General features: G+C 38.6%; 1 protein-coding gene across 2 annotated transcripts in view; it reads left to right on the top strand.

Annotated features, from left to right (window-relative positions):
- The window catches only part of rcan3 (regulator of calcineurin 3), a 44,163-nt gene that overhangs the window by 10,810 nt on the left and 10,027 nt on the right, over positions 1-23,326 (top strand). Inside the window, exons 1-3 of one of the 2 annotated variants that reach the window (XM_052154034.1) lie at positions 2,524-2,756; positions 16,449-16,622; positions 17,705-17,876. In XM_052154034.1, coding sequence (XP_052009994.1) covers positions 2,670-2,756; positions 16,449-16,622; positions 17,705-17,876 — 433 coding nt within the window. In that variant the 5' untranslated portion in view covers positions 2,524-2,669. Of the gene's footprint in view, positions 1-2,523; positions 2,757-16,448; positions 16,623-17,704; positions 17,877-23,326 lie in introns of those variants that run through there. The other variant, XM_052154033.1, reaches the window with a different exon arrangement.

Raw genomic sequence — 23,326 nt, 5'->3', positions numbered from 1 at the left:
TTGACAATCAGATACGTCCGAAAAAAGAAAATAGTTAAGAGGTTGTTGAATCTAAATATCACAGCACATCTCAAAACTCGCATAGATGCGTTTCACATCCTTATGACTTCTGAGTTCACACTTTCAAGGTAGTAAGGCAAGACTTTTTTTCACAAGAACTCAAGAACAAGAATGCGTTCTTTGCATTGAGAAACACCCAAGGGAACTTCTTGGGAAATATAATAATTGTTAATAAGAATGAATATAGTTAAGAATTATCTTGTATTAGAATTCATAATTAAATAAAAACAATTATACTTTAATCGCAGATATTGAGTTGGTCTACTTGTAGCTTGTTAACGGTACTTAAATATTTAAGTTTACTTAACTTAAGCCAAATAAAAATTTGTGTCCCTTAACTTATGTTTATTTATTTATTTAATTCCTTTTTTCTTCCAATTTGGAATGTCCAATTCCCACTACTTAGTAGGTCCTCGTGGTGGTGTGGTTACTCACCTTAATCCGGGTTGCGGAGGATAAGTCTCAGTTGCCTCTGCTTCTGCAGAGCACAACTTGCCACGCACCCCGTTGAAAGTGAGAACCACTAATCACGACCATGAGAAGGTTACCCCATGTGACTCTACCCTCCCTAGCAACCGGGCCAATTTGGTTGCTTAGGAGACCTGGCTGGAGTCACTCTGCATTCGAACTCACGACTCCAGGTGTGATAGTCAGCGTCAAAACCCGCTGAGCTAACCAGGACCCTCCTTAACTTATTATGTTACGAGTCTACTGTGTTCTTTAAAATTGCACATTAAAGGTGCCAAATATAGTTGTTGGAATTTACTATTTACATATTCACATATTTAATAAATGGCCTAAAATGTTGCCTTTTATAGCAGAGAGAAAATAAATTAGGAATATATATTTTGTTATACTTTTGAGATTCCATGCTGAAAAAGAAATTCTCAAATTAGCTAATTAATAACCACTTGTCTGAATAACACAAAATGGGTGTTGTTTTAAAGACTTTAAAATGCATATAGGCAATATAACCTAATTTAACAGCAAATAAAAAAGCAGCTGGTAAGAGTTGAAGTGTTCTGTTTCCATAACTTATTAAATATGATTATTTACTGAACACACACTGTCAAACAGATGGTCAAAAGTGGACCAATCACAGCTGTGGTGATCTGCATTGACGCAACATTTTTGAAGAGGTGCACGTCAGGCTACAGCGTACAGTAGGTTACGCTGTAACAGCCGTAGCTATGCGTAGCCTACACTGTAGGTTTGAAGCAGAAGTGTTACTCAATGTTACTAATATGACTGGAGTCTTCATCTAATGTGAGAGGTTATCATTTTATGTTTCAAAATGACAAATGATTTATTTAGGAACAAACCTTTTTTTAATGAGGAAACAATTACTGAGTGCACCTTTTAATTGAAGGTCTGATTTATGACATGAGGTCACCGCATCAGCCATTATTTAAAGTGTGTAACTTTTGTTGTATTTGTGTTTTTCCTTTATTTTTTAATTTTTGTCATTTCTGGTCAAGCATAAAATGGCCACTCTGTTATGGAAAGATATAGGGGAAATCAATGTCATTGGAAAATGGTTTAATACAAAGTATAATGTTATAAGGGCCCTGGGTAGCTCAGTGAGTAAAGACGCTGACTATCATCCCTGGAGTTGCGAGTTTGAATCCAGGGTGTGCTGAGTGACTTCAGCCAGGTCTCCTAAGCAACCAAATTGGCCCGGTTGCTAGGGAGGGTAGATTGCCGTGAGGTTGGGTATGTCTCCACGGTAACATGCTCAACCAACCATGTGATAAGATGCGTGGATTGACGGTCTAAGATGCGGAGGCAGCTGAGATTCGTCCTCCGACAACGGGATTGAGGCAAGTCACTACGCCATCACGAGGATTTAGAGTGCATTGGGCATTCCAAATTGGGGAGAGGAAAAAAAGCATAATAAAAATTGCAAATATAAAAACGTTTGAAAGATATGCTGCTAAATAAGGCAGAAATGCATCAGTCACAGTCTGTGAGAAGGGTTCAAATATTTATGTTAACAAAAATAAAATAATCAGTGCAAGTTAACAAATATACTAGCTAGATTTCATTCACAGACAACGCAGTGGCTAATTTTACCCACTAAATATCCATCCGGTTATTGTGTCCAGTCAAACCTGTTTTTTGTACTGCAAATTATTTGAAGGACGTAGTGGTCGTTTTGGCTGAAATTTATGAGCCTAGTGTCTTGCAGTTTTCTTGAACAGTTTCACTGACAGTAACTCAAATGTGCAGGACAACTATGACGGCCTCGTTTGTTGGCCGGACCGAACCGTTATGATGCGGTGGTCTGCTGCTCTGCGTTCGCTTCTCCTCTCAGCGCGTGCTCATCATAATGAAGAATCAAACGTGGAGACAATGACGTCAATGTAGCGGCCGGGCGCCCTGATTGGTGCGTTCTGAAGAACCAGAGCAGCATTCATGTGCTCACAGAGAAGCATCTCACACAGAGACAGAACCGGAGAGTTTGAGTCAGTCACCTTACCAACACACAGACGTTTAACCTCTGAAAACAGAGTAGCTTTGTGGCATATAATTAGGGTGAACAAGAGGAAGAAAAGGGATAAAAATACCAAGTTTCTGTATTTATCTCTTTGCAAGCAGCGAAAGAGGGAATGCCATCAATAAACATGAAACTGGAGATGCTGACACTCATCGCCTGCGAAGTAGACACGGAGGTGTTTACGTCTGACAAAATGCAGGTACTACAAGTTTATCTAGAAAGAGCATTTAGGGGTAAAAAGGTTAAAAAATGTGCATGCTGTGTTTATGAGCACTGTTATCTCTGTGCATGTGCGCGATGAGCGCTTTCACTGCATGCGCGCGTTCATCTGAGTGACGTTTCACGCAGCCGATTCATTGTTTATCACTGCTGGAATTTTATCAATGAATCCGCAGTTCACATTAACATTCTGTTGCATTCGCACACATGGCGTCAATGCTCTGAACGACTGAAGCGAAGCACCTTCAGACAGGCTGCACCACTCGTTTGTATTGGATGAACTAATCTGTTTGAGCGATTTGAGTTTCATGCTTATACAAACGGTATATGTAAAGGCACAGTTTAATGTAGTTATATACAGTGTCGATTGTCCCGACTCTCTCTCACTCACTCACATATATTTGGACCATTGCAGAACCGTTTTCTTCAGTATGCAACATAATTGCACTAATGCACAATTTGTTTTTTTTTTACCCTGGGAATTCTTGATTTCACATTAATAAGTACAAATAAAACTTAGTTTGCTGTACCCTGCTGGAAATAAAACTATTATTTCTCCAAAACCTTTCATCATTAGCCTTGCACAAACAAGCATGAATATTTTCATTTATGTTCTGTACTGAAAGTCTTTTTTCTAATATGACTCATACGGGACTGCATAGGCTATATTGTGTTTGTGACGATCACTTCAGTGGGTGGCTAAGAAAACATGTCAGAGACTTTAAAGCTCGAAGTACCATTAGAGGTGACACCTGCCATCGTTGAGTGCTCATATAGTTTATGTGTTTTTGTTTCTGTGCCGTAAACTGCAAATAGACATGCAGGCAGTCAGACAGACAGGCATTTTTGTGCCGTAAACTGCAAATTGGGGGGCTGACAGTCAGACAGACAGACGTTTCTGTGCAGACTGCAGGAGGCTATGCTGTACCTTCATTTCCCCTGCAGTGGCCTGCCTTGAGCAGATAACAACAGCAGAATGAGAGAGAAAATTATGGTTTATGAAGAAAATAAGAGTGAGTAAAAATGTTGGCGTGTGACTGTGTGTTGGTTCTAACCTGAGTTTTGGACTCTGTGTAAGGACAGAGGAGATTATAAGGAGCTGCACGTGGGTTATGGTCACTGATCACAAAGATCACTACACACCAGCTTTGTCTTTTTTCTATTTTTTTTTTTTTATTATTCTCTACTTAAGGTTTATTCATTTACTCTGTGCTAGGATTTTCTCTCTTGACAGCTGAGTTTACAGTATCACCCTAAATCTTGGTGAACTGTGACAGCAGATTGAAATTTTTTTTCAAAACGAATGTGTTTCTTTATATTACAAAGACGTGGCAGCTCAGTCATCTGAGCTTTTAGCTGAATTGATTTGCTGAAGAATTTAAGGAATAATTCACCCAACAATGAAAATTCTGTCATCTTTTACTCATTTTTATGTTGTTCCAAACATGCATGCATTTTTTTTTCTTCCATGGAACACAAAATGTTACATTTTGAAGAAGTAAATATCAACAAAAGCATGATGAAAGTAGTCAGTATGACTCGTACAGCATGTTTCATGAAGTCATATGATAGCTTTGTGTGACAAATAGACTGTAATTTAAGTGATTATTCACTGAAAATCTTGCCCTCCAATGTAGCTCTTAAATCAGATATGGAAAGTTTGAGATCAGTGACGTTTTTCAGGTTTGGAATGAAGTGAGCTTATCTGACACCTGTCTACACCGGGTGCTAGCGGCACACCGCGTCAAAAGCCATAGAACTCATTATAATCAATGATGCTGTCTATACTGGATGTGTCCGTTGCGGCAGTGTCCATTTCCATTTTGCACTGCACATGCTGGCGCTATTACACAAAGTGTCCAGTGTACACAGCCTCAAGCCGTTGCTTCACACCGCATCAACAGACATGCCTGGTGTAGACAGGGTGTAAGGCTAGAAATGAACTTTTTGCAAGTACACGTTTGCAGACCTGAGGAGCTTGGCCAAAGTATTTCCAACATGCGATCTGCTCTTGCATTTACTGTGGCATTAACAAACCTCAGTACTCTAGACGGCGATAGAGTTAACTTCAAACATTTGTGCCTTGTTTGTATTCTGGTAAACTGCTGTAGAAATGTTGACTTTAACTTATTTTGTCAGCAATATTCTTGTCAAACTGTTTCTCTGCATGACCATATAAGACTGTTACACTAATGCCTGCTAAAGCGACCATTGAGGCAACATAAAGAATGCATACTTGCTGTGAGTTATGATTTGCGTTCTTATACATTTTCGAACACAATGGACCACAATATGAAGGCACGTAGCTAGAAGTGTCTGCTTTCACATACTTTTTTTGGCCCTAAATGATGACTTCATCTTTATTTTGGAGGGCACTGTTCCTTTAAGAAATTATTATTTAGCAAAATACATGTGAATCTTTGTGACTGAAAGGCTTTTTAGGCTTTTTGGTAGTTTAGATTTATTGAGGAATAGTTTTTGCAGTATTAGCGAGTGGCGTGAGATATGTGAGCCTGTTAGTTGAATCTACATTAACACTATGTTGGACTATTGTTACTGGAGCAGCTGGGATATGAGCACGGTCACTAGAACAGGTGTGGCCTACAGTGTGCGTGTGTGTGTTGAGTGGAAAATTATGTGCTATGGAAATTATGCAGACATCAGCACATTCAGTCTGAAGGTTATGGGCGGGACTCTCATTACTTTCATGCATAAACACAAATACTCTAACCAGTTAATACATTGATGTGCATGTTCTGTTTTTTTAGATGATAAAGGCTCAATTACTGCAGACGGATGGGATCAGAAATGCATTATTATTGTTTGTGTTTTTGTATTGTCAGCAAACATGTATACCACATTGTTTCGCATTGACAGCATTAAGTTTCCATCAGTGTGATCATTAAGGTCATTGGAAAAAGTGGCTGTCAGACCTCTTTTCCAATCATTTATCTGTATTATTGGTCCTTGCTAAGGCAAACATCATTATTGTTGCTTAGACTAAGGGATTTTTCAAAACCCTTAACCTGCAGTATTAATCTTCATCGTGTAACTCATCCATCCATACCATGCAGAATTATACAGCCTTATTGAGGACAGGTGTGCTATTATTTTATTTAGTGATTTAATTTATGAAAATAAATGTAGACTTATCCACAGCCTTACATTGAAGGAGGGACCCAACCCGTATCTAGGGACCAGAATATCAGAAAGACTTCGGAGTGGGCTCTTTTGACTTGGGCCACTAAGCAACCACCCAGCTACAACTCACAACAGCCTAGCAACCACCTAGGAATGCCCAAGCAACTACATATCAACATGCCACTTAAAACCACTCAGAGCACCATAAGAATTCTCCAGCAATTCTTACATTCTTTACTAAATGTAGGTAAACATCTATTTTGTATCATTGTTTTTTTTTTTTCTTCTTCTTTTTAGCTGACTATGTCATTGAATGTTAGCATAATAGTCAAGGATCCAGGCTGCAAGCCTAATTCTTTGGTAACTAAGATCATAATTCTGAACCATCACTATTGTGCCCTTGAGTAAAGCATTTAACCTCAGTGGCTCCCATGGGAGACTTGTCCTACAATTAGCATACAGTAAATCACTTTGGCTAAATGCCAAATAACAAAGATCAGCCTTAACTGATAAGACTTTTCATCTTTTGTATTGAAAAGTAGTTTAGCTGGAATAATTGCCCAAGTGACTTTAAATGTGAGTTTGTCAGTGGATCCTGACAAATGTGTAGATTAGTAGTTGACTAATATGTTTTTGTTTTTTTATGGCTGGTGCATGATATCTAGAGAGCAGGGTGAACAATAACTGAAATAATGCCAATATATAATACTGTAATTTTTCACAGTATTTTGCTTATACAGGGTTATTGCGGTCATGAAAAACCTGGAAATTGTTTCAAATTTGTCAATTTTCATTTACAGAACTGGAAATTAAAACAAAAATGTCCTGGAAATTAATACAATATAAAAAAATTATGGAAATTTCTATAGTGAGTATACATTTTTCTTGCATGCTCCACTCTATATTCGATTTGGAGGTGGAGGGTCCGTCATGGTCTGGGGCGGTGTGTCACAGTATCATCGGACTGAGCTTGTTGTCATTGTAGGCAATCTCAGCGCTGTGCGTTACAGGGAAGACATCCTCCTCCCTCATGTGGTACCCTTCCTGCAGGCTCATCCTGACATGATCCTCCAGCATGACAATGCCACCAGCCATACTGCTCGTTCTATGCATGATTTCCTGCAAAACAGGTATGTTAGTGTTCTGCCATGGCCAGCGAAGAGCCCGGATCTCAATCCCATTAAGCACGTCTGGACCTGTTGGATTGGAGGGTGAGGGCTAGGGACATTCCCCCCAGAAATGTCTGGGAGCTTGCCTGGCCAAGTTCCTTGGTGGAAGAGTGGGGTAACATCTCACAACAAGAACTGGCAAATCTGGTGCAGTCCATGAGGAGGAGATGCACTGCTGTATTTAATGCAGCTGGTGGCCACACCAGATACTGACTGTTAGTTTTGACCCCCAACATTTTTGTTAGTCACATGTCTGTGAAACTTGTTCAGTTTATGCCTTAGTTGTTGAATCTTTTTATGTTCATACAAATATTTACACATGAAAGTGAGAGGACATTTCATTTTTTGAGTTTATATATTTTTGAGTGCAATCTTTATAAAACCACGAATTATTGAAAAAGACATGGAAATGTACCTGTTTAAAACAGTAGGAATCCTGCTTATAATTCACTTGACAACATGTAAAACAGAAAATGTTTATTATCCATTGACAAGGCTGTCTGTGGATTTGCCAATAAGATCAAATTATCGGCCGATGACTATCGCACTTTGGCCAAAAATTGGTCAATTTATCGGTTTAGCCAATATATCGGTCTATCACTTGAGGAGAGGCCACATCAAATGATGCATACACTGAAAGAATAACAGGTAAAAGGAGTGACAGGTAAAACTGAGGAGTATACCTGGATCAGGTTTTACTTAGGTGGGTAACCAGATCTGAGCTCTGGCAGGCGGGGAGGCTGAATCCTGCCACCTTCGATAGCCCTGAAACGGCCATGCTTAGTTTGCTCTTGTTAGAATAGATGGAGAGAGATCGCTCTCCCTCTATCTCTCTCAGCTACTCTCTCTTATCTTAAATAGATTGATATACAGATGAAACAGAATGATGGATGGTAGAGGGAGGTTAGAGACATCTGTTTCCCAAGAGCAAAGATATAGCTCAGATGTCACTTTAAAAGGTTAAAATCATTCGTAGGAAATGATGACTGTAAAGGGATTAATGGAAAGGAGGAGGTGAGATCCGGCTTGACAATATAAATACTATTTTAATTATAAACTTAACCAAAAAGACAAACGCACACACAGGTGTTGGACAGTTGCCCGCAACTCACTCTCTCTCTCTCGCATTGCAGTCTCCAGTCGGCCTCTATCCTCGGAACGTACTCGCCGGTATCTCTGATACGCCATAGTTTGGTCCCCGGCCACTCCTCCACCCTCTAGCGAATGACAGCCACGCCTCAGGCAGTCCTCTGGTCCCTGGCGAACGGAACGCCCTGGCGTGTTTTTGGTGGGCGGTAGGGTTCTCCCTCGCCTCTGGCAGTAGTAACCGCTCCAGGCGGTTGGTTGGGAGCCCCTCATCCCCTCTTGGTCGGTGGCCGTTCCTCTGCCCGTTCCTCTGCTTCCAGGCGGCCGGGCTCCTCCATTCTCCGGCGGATGGCCGCAGCTGCTCCTTCAGGTGGATGTTAGTGGCGAGAACTCCACTACGGCGCATCCCTCCTCCTTTCCGGGTTTGGGCACTAGTGTAAAGGGGTTAATGGAAAAGAGGAGGCAAGAACCGGCTTGACAATATAAATAGTTTAATATAAAACTGAACCAAAAAGACAAACACACACACACAGGTGTCAGACAGCTGCCCGTAACTCTCTCTCTCTCTCGCTCTGCAGTCTCCAGTCGGCCTATATCCCTCTCGGAGGCTTGATTAGCCTGATTAGGGGCCGGGTGTGCAGCTTCACGACCCGGCCCCACCCTCTGCCCTGCCACAGTGACATTAGACAAAAGACCACTTGTGCCTGTTTTCCTGTGGCTCAGGTTACCAGCCATTGCCTGCAAATTCTATGCCCAGCACTTCAAAGAACATTCCTGAATCTTCATTGTTTGGAGAAGAGTGGGCCAGACCCTCTCTGGGAATAAACTTCCACTGATGCAACAAATGCTTACAGTTATGTAACATTGCGATCAGCGAATTTGTGCTTCATTAACTTATGAGATTCAGTATGGTGGCACAATATATCGTTTTTTTTTATTTAATTTTTTTATGTGGTTACAACCGCATTCAGCAAACATGTTTGTTGGTTTCAGGAATGAAGAACTGCATGGAACTTAGTGGCCCTGTTTACACCTGGTGCATTATGGGTGATCCAATCAGCCAAGACTCATTGCTGTTTACACTGGTTGTAACATGCATTACCACTTTAGAACAGATTTCAAGTGGAGAGTCTCTGATTTTGTGTTCACATACATCACTCATTGACTACGTTTAACACCAGAAAGCGGCTTATTGCGAGAAAGCGGGTTATTGCGAGAATACAGGGTTACTGTTTGCATGCACTGTATTAGCGGCGTACTCTTTACTCCTGTATACATGTGGCTCGGTCAGTAAGTAGCTTTCTAAGCAGCAACATAATTTCCCTGCAATGCTTGTGTAAATAACAAATATGGGAACCAAGGAAGACTTCGCTATTTTATTCTCTTGTTTCTTCACTTTATTTCCAGATATTCCAGAGTTGTTGCTGTGTTTGTTTCCTTTACATTGCGACCTGCACCTGATATAGTGGGGTTTCTCTCTTATGTAAAACTCTGTACTAGCACACATATGTGTATGTGAGGGGCAGTCCATATTTTACATTGGTGTGTATGTATGTATATAGTTTATAGTGTATGTGATTTTTCCCACTGTACTCCCAGAAATGTTGAATTCTTTCCTCTGTGTAGACTTTATGTTGGGCTCCATCCTATGACATTTGTTGTCCCGGTCTGTTCCACGCACGCGCACTTTTCAAACACCCATCAGAGCTTATGCGTTTACATGACCACATTAAGCCGCGTTCTCTGAGAGAAACCTAGGTGTGTTAAACTGCTTTCTCTTTATCCTTAAACGATGCAAGGAAATCAGAGTTCTTGTTTTCATGACATTTCAGAATGCCATTTTCTGCAAAAACCCTGTAATAAACCGTTTTCTTAACTGCATGTAAGCGTGTTCATTATGTCATTTGCTATGTGCTACTACATGTTGAAAAAGTGAAACAAAAAAAGGAAAGCATGAAAATATGATTGCACCACTTCAAGCAGAATTATGAGTGATTAAATCAACATGCTTTCAACCGAAAATGTATTAGGCAAGTGTGGTGTGGCCTAAGTCGAGAACCTGTGTTCTTCAAGAATTTCAGAAATTCCTATAACAGCATGGAATTTTGGGATGCATATCACAGTGGTCTGCATTGCTGCCCTTTTCTGAGTTCTGGAAAATGCCCTGGGGTTTTATCACCAGGCCAGTCAATTGAATTTGTTCCCTGCCATTAATTCTAGTATAAAAATCCACAACAGAACTGAGTAATAGAACCAATTCCACTTGAGACAGTCAGGGTGACAGTGTTTGTTGTTGTTTAGCTCTATGTTGATAAAGGTGAGGGAAAACACAGTGCCCTCCGCATTTACAGCACAAGTGATGAATCGCTTCTGCCATTTACAGAGATTTCCTTTGGCAGATGGTCAGAAAGCAGATTCTTTTGTGCAAAGCTGCCTGGCAAGTTGGCATAAAAAAATTGTTTTTGTTTATTATTATTATTATTTTATGGTGCACGCAATAAAATATGTGAAACTGTCGAGTTCAGTGAATGCTCAATTGTGTCTTTGCTTGAGCTGTTGCGATTAACTGATTTTTACGGTACAGGGTGAATGTTCTTTTCAGTCTAATGAGTTCTTTTGTCTGTCTTTGTATAAATAGAGTTGTAATACAGTGTTACCCCAAATTTTCCCCAGTCTGTATCACCCATAGACCTTTTGTTTGCTGGCTGGTCGGGTTATGTAGAATCAGCATGGTAATTAAAAACACATCCCCCTCGTTTAACAGATTAATCTTCTTAATTACTCATGGTTCTATTCTCAACCCAAATTGATGCCAGAATCCTAGTATGCCATATGTCCCAGATTCTTTTGGACATTTTCAATTATTATCTTGCATAACTTTCTGATGAGACAAATGCTGTATGAGGACAAGCATAAGAATATTACACAGTTACAGTAGAATGTACTATAATTTGCAAATATTCCTCTTCCTTGTCTAGATATTTGCACACATAAATAAACCCAACAATCTGCTAAATTATTAACATTACAGGCTAATTGAGAACATTGATATTTTTGTCAATGTTTACATTTTGTACATGGTTTCTAGCCATCTCTTGAATTTCAGTGGTTTGGTCATGGTCTGGACAAATCATGTTTAAACATGTTGCATTTTAGCCTATTGAACCGTTTAATGCATTTGTGTTTTGCCAAAAATTCTCACATACTCCGGTCTTTAGCGTCCCGGCACGAACAGTACTGTGCAAAAGTCTTCGGCACGCAAGATGTTTGTCTTAAGATGGTTATATATATCTGCTACTTTAGTGTGTCAATACGAAATATACATTTTATACTTACAAAAATTACTTTTGCAAATGGAAATGATTAGAATAGAAGAACAGGGAGCCCTGCAACAGATGGCATGGCCCTCACATAAAATAAAAATAAGACATTAGAGTGGGCAAAGAAACACAGACATTGGACAACAGATCATTTGAAAAGAGTGTTATGGATCTTAAACCCACTGATATTTTGTGGGATCAGCTGGACTGTAAGGGGTGTGTGAAGTGCCCAATAAGACAGACACATCTATGGCAAGTGCTACAGGAAGTGTTTGGTGAAATGTCACCTGAGTATCTGGACAAACTGACAGCTAGAATGTCAAGCATCTGCAAAGCTGTCATTGCTGCACATGGAGGATTTTTTGATGAGAACTCTTTGAATTCTGAAAAATAGTAATTTTTCACATTATTAATGTCCTGACTGTACATTGTGATCAGTTTAATGACATAGTACCAATTTCTTAACATAAGAGCAAAATCTGTACATTAGTCCAAACATTTGGTCACCAGTGTATGTATTTTCTCAGGCACCTTTGAGTCTAAATAGATGCACAACTTGACAAAATAACAATAACCAAATCCGACTTTTCATGTGTTACACTTCCTATAGTTTACCTCCACATTGCTTCTTTGTCAAATAGCAGTGTCAAATGTTAATAAAGTCAATCAATCACTGAAACATTAGTGCCACCTTGAGTAAAAAAAGGCATGTATAAAATGTATGTGTACACACAAATGGAATACAGATAATTCACCATTGTCACACAGAAAATCAACAGGATATAGTAGTCATTTTTATGAAAATAGTAGTCAATTGTCTTGTAATAAACAAATAAATATATATCATGTGATTGTAAACTTATATAGATATGAAATAATCATAAAAATATGATTTATAGAAGTGCAAAAAAGTGAAACTATTTTATATCTCAGATCTTTAATGACCCTATACACTTTTAAAATATATTATTATGCAATTTTGCCTTTTATTCTGAAGAGAAAGGTTGTTTTTTTTTTAGGTTTTTTGCAATGCTGTAGGTGAGAATGTATATGCACTATTTTCCATTGTAGTGATAGATAAATGTTTTCTCTACCCTTCATCAAAACTGGCCTCAGGGAACTCCAGCCACCTTTTCATGTCTTCCAGGCAGGTAATCCATGTGATTGAGAGGTGTGAATTGAGCCAGCACACACACACACACACACACACACACACACACACACACACACACACACCTGTGCTGTTTCATAAGAGTTATAAAGGCCTTATGTGACACTGGTGTCCTGAACATTTATCTCAGATTCACTTTTGGGAAGTTGGCCTGTTTCCTAGTACCTGTTAAATGTTGGTAGGGTCAAAAATTTGGTTTTGTTTAACGGTGTGATCTTTGAGGGTATGCACTTTGATATGTCCATCAACAAACAACAACCTCTCCTCAGATGAAAGGGGCATTCAGTAGTTCTCTTGCTAGCATTAGCATTGCACTTCTTCGTGTACTTTAAAGGAATAGTTCAAATAAAAATGAAAATTTGCTGATAATTACTCACCCACAGGCCAACTGAGATGTATCTTGAGTTTCTTTCTTCATCAAAACAGATTTTAAGATTTTTAGGATTTCATTTCAGGCCTCCTTCAAACAATGCAAGTGAATGCATTTTTTGACCAAAAATGCGGTCCAAAATGCATATTTAGGGTGCATCAAAATAATCCACACGACTCCAGTCGACAAATAAAGTTCTTCTGAACCCAAATGATTGATTATTTTTAGAAACAAAACAATAATTATATACTTTTTAACTACAAATGTTTGCTTCCGTACATCTCTGTGAAGTGCGCTCATGAGATTGATGACGTAAACTCGTTGGTAAGGTCATGCATGGAGGAGGAGGCAGGAAGTGCGTCACTGTTTACAAGAGAAACTTGCACAGACCACAGACCAAGTGCCGTTCACAAACCAAAACAGTCCAAAACCATTTCAAACATAGAAGAACTTTATTTGTCGACTAGAATCGTGTGGATTATTTTGATGCACCCTAAATATGCATTTTGGACCGTGAAATAATGGAGTACATTGACTTACATTGTTAAAAGTAGGAGGCCTGAAATGAAATCCTAAACATTTTTAATTCTGTTTTGATGAAGATAGAAAATCCGATACATCATGGATGGCCTTGAGGGTGAGTTAAGTATCAGCAAATTTTATATTTGTGTGCACTATTCCTTTAAAGACCGATATGGCAGTGGTGTTAGATGCTGTACTGCCTTCTTTCAGCATGAACAATCATGATCGTCTCTGCTGCCCCCTCCAGCTCTGGAAGATCATTTGCATCTGGAAAATGTCAGTTTAAGATTAATTATTACTACTATAATATAATTGCTTTGCCTAAAAACAAATGTCAGAAATCAAGTGAACAGACTTCTACAATTAAGAACAAATTATTATTATTGTCCCTCATATCAATAATCTTTGAAGACTGTCTACGTTTCACGTTATTTCTAAACACAGTTATTACCTTTATTAGAGAACTGCTTAGCGTTAAATATACCTCAATTATCTAGTGATACAGAATGTTTTGGTAAAGGAAAGATTAGAATTGTTTATGATGATTAAAATAAGCATGTCCATGAATACTGTATTTGGCAAACGTTTTATGTTTCCAAGCCACCAAAGTCATGGTTTACTCAAAATCCAGAACAATCGCTGTGCCAAGCTACTTTGCACTAAACGAATGAAGACTTGTGCCATTTCATCGAGATGAGGTTGTTGGGTCCCCTTCACTATAGCTGTGATAACAAAGAAAAGAAAATTACATGTTGCTTTCCAGTTGCATTTGTAAACACCACTGAAAGCTGTCCATTACTAACATATGTTGACTACAAATCATTTTAAAATGTTGTATGAGTTTTCTGTAAATTCCACTGATTCTATCCAGGGGGGCAACACACTACATTCTTTTTTAGTTGTTTTAGGCCCTTTTTATTTAAATGGATATTAAAGTTTTTCAGTATAATGAATCGGGTGTAAATTATTATTTAGAGGTCCAGCTACTAAAGCAGCGCATAAAAAAAAGTTTGCCTATGGCGGTCTTTCTATTTTCTTGCTTCAGACCTTTATTGCTTCTTTGGCAGTACAGCTACTGAATCTCCTGTTGTCTCCACTGCAAAAGCACGATAAATAAGTGTGTTCCATTGTGTCCTTTAGCTTTTTGCATCACCAAACAACAAACGGTGTGGAAACTGAGCATAGCCAAGCGTATCTACATAGGCGGCAGCCAATGAGCATGAGGATTCTATTCTTCGACGTTTAGTGAAATACAGCGGGTCATATGATTTCAACATGGTGAAACATATTGAAGGGGGTGACCTGCACTATGTATAATAAAACCATTTTTATAGACAACTATTATGAGTACAGTCTTCATCTCATCTGAGTGTACACCATTCAGATCACTCATCACAGAAACACAATTAATTCGTTAATGTGTAAAACTTTTTCAATTAGCCTCAAATTACTGACTGTACCTTTTAAACATCATTTTCACATTACAATAGTTGAATGATAGCTGTCATCTGCACACACGTGTGTACTCTGGAGTGTGCTGTTGTGTAACAAACATGCATTGTAACTAGATTAAAACCTACACATGCAGTTTATTTTACATGGCACATTGCTCTGTCCCTCACACAGACAAACACTCAAAGAGCTGGCATGTCATGAATACGGATTCCACCCGGTTAGTGTGTGTAAGTGTACACCGCCTGCAGGAAGTGCTCAAAGTAGCACATGAATTAGTGATTGACACATACCCTCTTGTTACACAATTCCTTCAAAAGACACACAGATATAGAACATAAAATCACAAAAGCTGTTGCATGTGGGAAACAAACAATGATTGCTTTGCACAGTGTTTCACCTAAGCCATGAAGTCTTAATTTAGCCAAAAATGAAAATCATGTCATTTACTCATCCTCATTTTACTCATGTTGTATGAGTGACATCCCAAGTACGTTAAAAGGATTGTTCACCCAAATGTTTTCTCATGCCATCCCAGACTTTGTTTCTTCTGCTGAACACAAACATAGATTTTTTAAGAATATCTCAGCTCTGTTGGTCCATTCAATGCAAGTGATTGGTGGCCATAACTTTGAAGGTCCAAAAAGCACATAAAGGCAGCATAAAAATAATCCATACAACTCCAGTGGTCAAATCAATATATTCAGAAGCTAAATGATTGGTGTAGGTTAGAAACAGAAAAATATTGATGTCCTTTTATGCTATAAATTCTCCTCCCTGCACAGTAGGTGGCAATATGCATGAAGAATGTGAATAGCCTAAAACAAAAGAAGAATGTGAAAGTGGACATTTATAGTAAAAGACTTAATTATTGATTTCTCAGTTAATTAGCCTAAAGGATGGCCATCTGTGAGGTGCACATGGACGTTGTGTGGGATAAATCTAGAACATTTTCAGTCTTCTGAAAGAACCATTTGTTTGCTTGCTTTCACCTTTCTCTGTTTACCTGCTTGATCATCAGTCACACTTCATATTTCACTTGTCCTATTCAAAACTGCCCAAATCAGCACTGCTGGGCTAGTTTAGTGTTTCTAGGGCGCATGAGAGCATGCTGCTAGATTTATAATAAAGCAATAGTCAAACAAATCAGCAGATATTGAAAAAAAGCAGCCACGTATTGTGGAAAGTTTACAATAGACATGAATTGAAAGTTGTCTCTGCATATTAGGCTGGGATAGGAGAAAGGATGTAGTTTACATAAATATTCCACACTTCAGCTTTTAAGAATTAGTTTTGAAAAACTCATTCGTACACTATTCTGAATATTGGGGGATGTCATGATGTCTTTGATCATTATGGCACTGGAAGTTATTTCAAGTTATTTAAGTTATTTCATGCAAAACAGAAAAACGGAATTGTGTTTTGTTGTCATTCTCCTCAGGAGCGGTTTGAAGCTCTGTTCAGGATCTACGATAATCAGACATCGTTCCAGATGTTTAAGAGTTTCAGGAGAGTTCGGATCAGCTTCAACACTCCAGAGGCTGCTGCACGTGCACGCATCGAGCTCCACGAATCCGATTTCAATGGCACTAAACTAAAACTCTACTTTGCACAGGTCAGTCTTATTGTGTTTTTTTTTTTTCATTGCACAACAATTAGTTCCTCGAATCTGACTGAACAAGTGGTGTTCCAAGAGTGCTGATATTTAGCATAACAGCACTGGAACATATCATTATTTGTTTCACTCTGATTGTCTGTGTTTTTGCTGTGTTCCAGACTGGCTGCCAGTCTGTGCTTTGCTCAGCAACATGCATGATAGTTTCTATTTTGGCTTTGTTTGGAATTATATTCATTATTGGAGCAACAAAAGACAAAATAACTGGCCATATGGTGCCTAAAATGTAAATTACTCAACATTAAGTTCTTATTTATTGAACTGTATAAAAATAATAACACTTACGCAATTGTGCTGTTGCGCTAAATATACACGGGCTGTGATTTTCTGCAAACGAATCACAGCTGTGTTGATATTAGTACAACAACACTCTTGCTTGATTAACACTTCATTGCTTGTCCCAGATCAACATGTTGAGAGCAACATGAGCTAAAATCCAGAGAATAATCATGTAATATTAACAGCTGTCCAAAGGAGAGAACAGGAGAGTTTAGTTCTTGATTTCTCCTCTCTCAATGGTCTGTAAGCTGGGAAGATTCAAAGAACACTTAGTTCTCAGCATGGTAATACACAAACGCTCACACATACACATGCACACTTTGGAGAATTTCATGTATGACTAATCATTATTACATTTAAATATATACACAATTATATTTATTAAATCATTATAGAGTAAATGTGGTCCATTTGTTTCATGCACAACACAGAATGAATCCTCACAGTGGTGCTGCAACTGTGTATTTGTGTGAAGGTGTGTACGGATATAATCTAGGAGATTGTGTGTCTTTGAACAGTTTCAGAATAGCCTGTTTCCTTTAGAGAGATGTAACCTTGGTGAGAATATTCCTGCATGACAGACTTCAAAGAGGAAATCAATTAGATCTGTGCTTGATCTGTAGAGTGTGCTATTTATACCATTGAAGATATACAGTATGTAGTTTAAAAGAAGTTCTTAGTTCTTATTATTTAGTCTTTTCATTTTACCATCCTCCTTCTCTGCTCTCTCTCTCTGTCCACAGGTGCAGAATTCAGGGGAGGATGTGGACAAAACATACCTGGCACCGCCTCAACCAGTCAAGCAATTTCTCATCTCTCCACCTTCATCACCGCCGGTGGGGTGGAGCCAGAGTGAGGATGCCACACCTATGATCAACTATGACCTGCTGTGTGCTGTGGCCAAACTAGGACCAGGTAGGGAAAAAAGCACACATAGCCTACATCTACCCCTAGCCCTCACAGCAAACATTTTTAACAGTTTGCAATGCTAACTGTTTAACAGCTACAAAGACACTATGCATTGAAAATTATTTACTGGCCTATATTTTTCATATATTTTTCATGGTTATCTACTATAACCTGGAATAAACAGATTTAAATCTTTACAGAACATGTAGACCTTCATATAATACGTTTTTTTTTATGATTACTATTTTAAAATTATTTTAATTTTTATTCAAAAACAAAACTTTGTTTTTTATTTAATTTTTTACTTCAAATATTTATGCTTTGGCAGATGAAAACGGAACTGCATGGTAATAAGTTACTCTTAAGTCAGTGTGGGAGCTGAACTGCAATAGCAAGTATTTTTAAAGGTACAGTATTATGTAAGATTCAGAAACCCTTGATGACACCTGTGGCCGTTTAATGACAGTGACACCTGTGGCCGTTAAGGGAACTGCAGCCAGCTGCCTGTTGCTCGTGATCGCGTGCACACTCTCCATAGGGACGCGAGTGAGCGAACATGAACCAAAACAATGCCGCAACGTACACAGAGACTGAACTTGATTTGCTGACAGATGAGGTAGCATAATTCAAATTACACAGTTATGATTGTTTTACTACAAACTTTGAGACTATATATTTAATTTGAATCTCCAGTGATGGAACAGGGTTAAAACAAAGTGTGGATATAGGTCTGACTATGCGAGATTGTAGTTTAAAGTAATCACTTTTCTTTGCATGATACATTGACTGCATTCATACGATAGCCTATGTTGGTGTTAGCTAGCTAGCCAGCTTTATCAATAGTTGTTAGCTAAATTTGTTGTAAGTTTGTGTAGGAGTCAAGCCAGACGTTTGCTGAATTCTAGTAGAAATACTAGGAATGGCTCCGATACCTAGATCGGTATTGGCTCTGATACTGATGTTTTTAGACTGATCGGGTATCAGTCCAACGAGCCCGATCCAAATCCGATACTGTGTGTTAGCAATGTTCTTTACTGTCAAGTAGACTTGTAGTCGAGACCGCCTAAACCGAGACCAAGACACTACCAAGACCAGAGGGTATCGAGACCAAGACAAGACCAAGTCGAGACCGAGACCAAGTCGAGACCTAGACCGAGACCAAGTCGAGACCGGAGGGAAAAAAAACTTTTATGCTGCCTTTATTTGATTTGTGGAGCTTGAAAGGACTGTTCTCTATTCACTTGCATTGTATAGACCTACAGAGCTGAAATATTCTTCTAGAAATCTTCATTTGTTTTTAGCAATTACATTAGGCTTATTGTACAATTACAATTATTACAATTAGGCTTAATTGCAGGATCCGAAAGTTGGTCGTTTTGTCGCTATGGTTACACACGCGCGCACACACACACACACACACACACACACACACACACACACAAATGTTGTGTTTCCATGTTTTATGGGGACTTTCCATAGACATAATGGATTTTATACTGTACAAACTTTATATTCTATCCCCTAAACCTAACCCAACCCCTAAACCTAACCCTCACAGAAAACTTTCTGCATTTTTACATTTTCAAAAAACATAATTTAGTATGATTTATAAGCTGTTTTCCTCATGGGGACCGACAAAATGTCCCCACAAGGTCAAAAATTTCAGGTTTTACTATCCTTATGGGGACATTTGGTCCCCACAAAGTGATAAATACACGCTCACACACACACACACACACACACACACAGACAGACACAGACACAGAGACACAGACAGTTGGTGGTGCGCTCAAAGTTGTGCAGTTACCCAAAAACGTTAGTTACACTCTTCATCAGGTTAACGTTAGTTACGTCCTTAGAGAGGCTTGCAAAAAATATGTCCCTAAATAACTTATACCATACGTGTGAGAAGAACACATGATAAACAACAATAATTCAGCAGATACGTGATCTGTTTGGTCATGGGAGGTTGGAAAGGTTTTACCTCAAAAAGTTTGAAAATGCGTAGATAGCTTTCCCTGTGTTTACGCTCCAGGTGTCTGGTGAACGTTGAGGTGGTCCCGGCTGTCTCTGTCAAGCAGACTTTGCAGAATCTACATTTCGCCGAATGCTTCTTTTTATTTGACGATGTGCAGAAGAACTCATTGTGTTCTACGAAAGCAAATTTTATGACCAAGGAATTCGCTGACATACTACTGACTGACTGTGCTCTTTACGCTCTACGCTACACTCACTCACTGAGGTATAATGTTATATGAATGGATGAGCGCCAACGGCTGTGTCACAAAAAAATACATGTGATTGGTTGCATTTGAAGGGCGCGAAATAATAATAATACTGTTGCGTTATCGAACGTTGTGTCGTCGTGGATATTGTAGTATTGTATTGCTAAATCCCCCGACCACTATGTCGGTCTGAGACAGCGAGACCTAGACAAGACCGAGAGGTCCGAGACCAAGACCAAAGACCGTCAAGGCCATGACAAGACCGAGACCACGTAAAAGTGGTCTCGAGACTGGTCTCGAGACCAAGACCGGTCTCGAGACATACATCACTACTGTCAAGCTCCAAAAATGACATAAAAGAACCATAAAAACACCATTAAAGCAGTTCATATGACTTGTGCATTTTATTCAAAGCCACTTGAAGACGTGTGATAGCTCTGTGAATCACAAAAGGCTGTGTTTAATAAGTAAATATATGGGGCGCTGATCTGTTGACACACTCATGGCTATTTTTGGCCTTCATGCTGTGCGCAATATTTGAACGCTACTTATGTTACTTGAAACGTTACTTATCGCCAAATGCTTGCTGAAATTTCACTAAAAGTAGCTAAATCACGTGATGTCATTTATTATGCAAGACATCAAATTTACATGTAAATTAATTGGCGTGAAGAGCTATGGAAATTCATTAAAGGTGTAGAACCATGTGGTTTTTTTTATATTATTGAACTAATGATTTAACAATTCGTATTTTATTACTAATCATTTAGCTATCACTAATTTAACTTGTCAAACATTCAGACAGTGGGGGATTTCTATGTATTTATTTTGTAATTAAACTGCATTATTGAACAATGTGAAAGTCCAAAATTATCCTAGCAATAGCAACCATTGTTTTTTTTATTATTTAATTTTAAACATGATCTATTTACCTTATAATGCCTCATGTGGAGCTCTTTTGGAGATAATATATATATATATATATATATATATATATATATATATATATATATATATATATATATATATATATATATATATATATTTTTTTTACATATCTGTTGTGTGATGCTTAACCATCAGTGTGTATTACTTGTGCCAGTGTTACTGTGTCACAATGACTTTTTGACAGTGATACCTGGCATAGTTCATATCACTTATCTCTATACATTATTATAGATCAGGGGTTCATATCTATTCCATTCTCTGTCTTTCTCTCTCGCCCTGCTAGATCATTTCTCAATGCACATCTATTGCTGTAGGCTGACTTTTCTTTTCTAAACTGAGAGCATGCACGTGAATTGAGGTTGAGATTGTCGCAACAAATACCAGCAACACATCAGCTCATCGGTCATTTGATTTATAGAGCATCTATATGCACATAAATCCAACTTCTGATGGCATGCAGGTCAGTCATATCACTTGAGACACAGGGGGTGCTAGAACACAGAGAAAAATGCGACATCTTTCACGATAGAGCTGATGTTTTTTATGTCGCCAGATGTGGAAGAACGTTGATAAAGCAGACTACAAAAGTTGCAAAAGGGTACAACTGGATTACTCGCTAAGGGATCAAAAAGTCGCTAAATCTAGCGACAAAGTCAATAAGTTGGCAGCACTGATGTAGATGCTCAATAGTAAGTTTCACTTATAATATGCATTTAGAACAACACCGGAGGTGCATTTTACCAAAATTTGAATAAGAATCTAATTAAACTACTGTGAACTTGCTAACAAACAGACACACTTACAGGAATTCCTGTATAGTTCAGAATGTCAAAATAAAAGCCTGAGGCTCTTAAAGTTAAAGGTGCACGATTGAGAAATATTACTGTTGTAGTTAAAATTCCAAAAGTCAAAAATAATAATAATTGGTGGGAATCATTTATTTGAACTAGTTAATTTACATGAACTGTTCAAATAAACCACTTCACTGAAATTAATTTACTACATATAAGAAAATCAATGATTAGTTTACATGAACTGTCCGGGCAAACTGATTCACTTAAGCGATAAGGATTTCTCAACTCTACGAGGAAGGTAATCACCTTTGATTACTCCCTCGACTGTATTATGACAAATGTAGGGTTTTGTGACACAGCTACTCATTGATAAAAGTAGCTTGTTACTAGAAAAGATACACTATTTAATAAAATAGCAAAACTACTGGCAGGCTACTGAAAAATGTAGTTAAGTTACTAGTGTTGCAAAGTCAGTTACTCCTCAACAGAAACAACACACGTGGAACCACACACACTTAATCAGCATACAAGCATATACCATACTGCTACACATACAAACAAACTGTGCCTAGTGTGTGTAATCATCTGGACCAGACATCAGTGTCCTCAGTGACTCGAGCAAGCGCTTTTAAAGGGGTCATGACATGAGAAACCAAATTTGCCTTGATCTTTTGGTATAAAAGAGGTCTTTGTATCATTAAAACGTCCTGCAAGTTTAATATTTTAAGACGTCCTCCCCATTCTAAACGAATCATTTATTTAATCAAGCTCAAAATACAGCTCGTTCTGGATTCATGGTTAGAAGTGACGTGTCGGTTAGAAGTGACGTAACTGCGTTTGCATATGACCGCCTCCAGCACAAGATAACTACGCTTTAAGCGCAAGACAGCTACGCTCATTTCGTATCGCTGTGCGCCTCTCAAGTGTTCAGTCGATGGACAGCGAGCTCTGACAGAGACTACTTGTGCACAGGAAAATTACGATGCCACACAGATGTGCTGTTCCTGGCTGTGGTCAAACAAAACCTCTGAATAAGCTGCCGAAAGATCCAGACGCCAGGGAAAAATGGATGCAGTTTATTTTTTGCGGACGCTCCAGTCACGGCAGTGTTAACTTAAGCGCTTGTTCTGTACATTTTAAGGATGACTGTTTTGAGAACAAATCTCAATATGATGCTTTCTTTGCCAGAAAACTGTTGCTCAAATATAAGTCCGTGCCGACTATTCTGGGAACAACGACGACGCAAACTGTAAGTAGGCCTAATCTATTTTAAACTTTAAACTACTTTTTAAAGCGCAATTTCATTCATTATGAATAATCACAGTGTTTTTACTTAGTTTACTTGCATATTGTTCTGGCTGGAGGCGTCAATAATTGATACATAGGCACTGACGTTAGCCAATCATAACAGTGGGCGTTAACACTGAAGTCTTAAATGGAAAACGCCCCCAAAACAGACTGTTTGAATCAGAGGATGAGAAACAGGGTG

The sequence above is a fragment of the Xyrauchen texanus genome, chromosome 22, assembly GCF_025860055.1.
Source record: "Xyrauchen texanus isolate HMW12.3.18 chromosome 22, RBS_HiC_50CHRs, whole genome shotgun sequence".
In the NCBI taxonomy this organism is placed as follows: Eukaryota; Metazoa; Chordata; class Actinopteri; order Cypriniformes; family Catostomidae; genus Xyrauchen; species Xyrauchen texanus.
The sequence above is the reverse complement of the archived record's forward strand: the minus strand, read 5'-3'. Positions and strand labels throughout refer to the sequence as shown.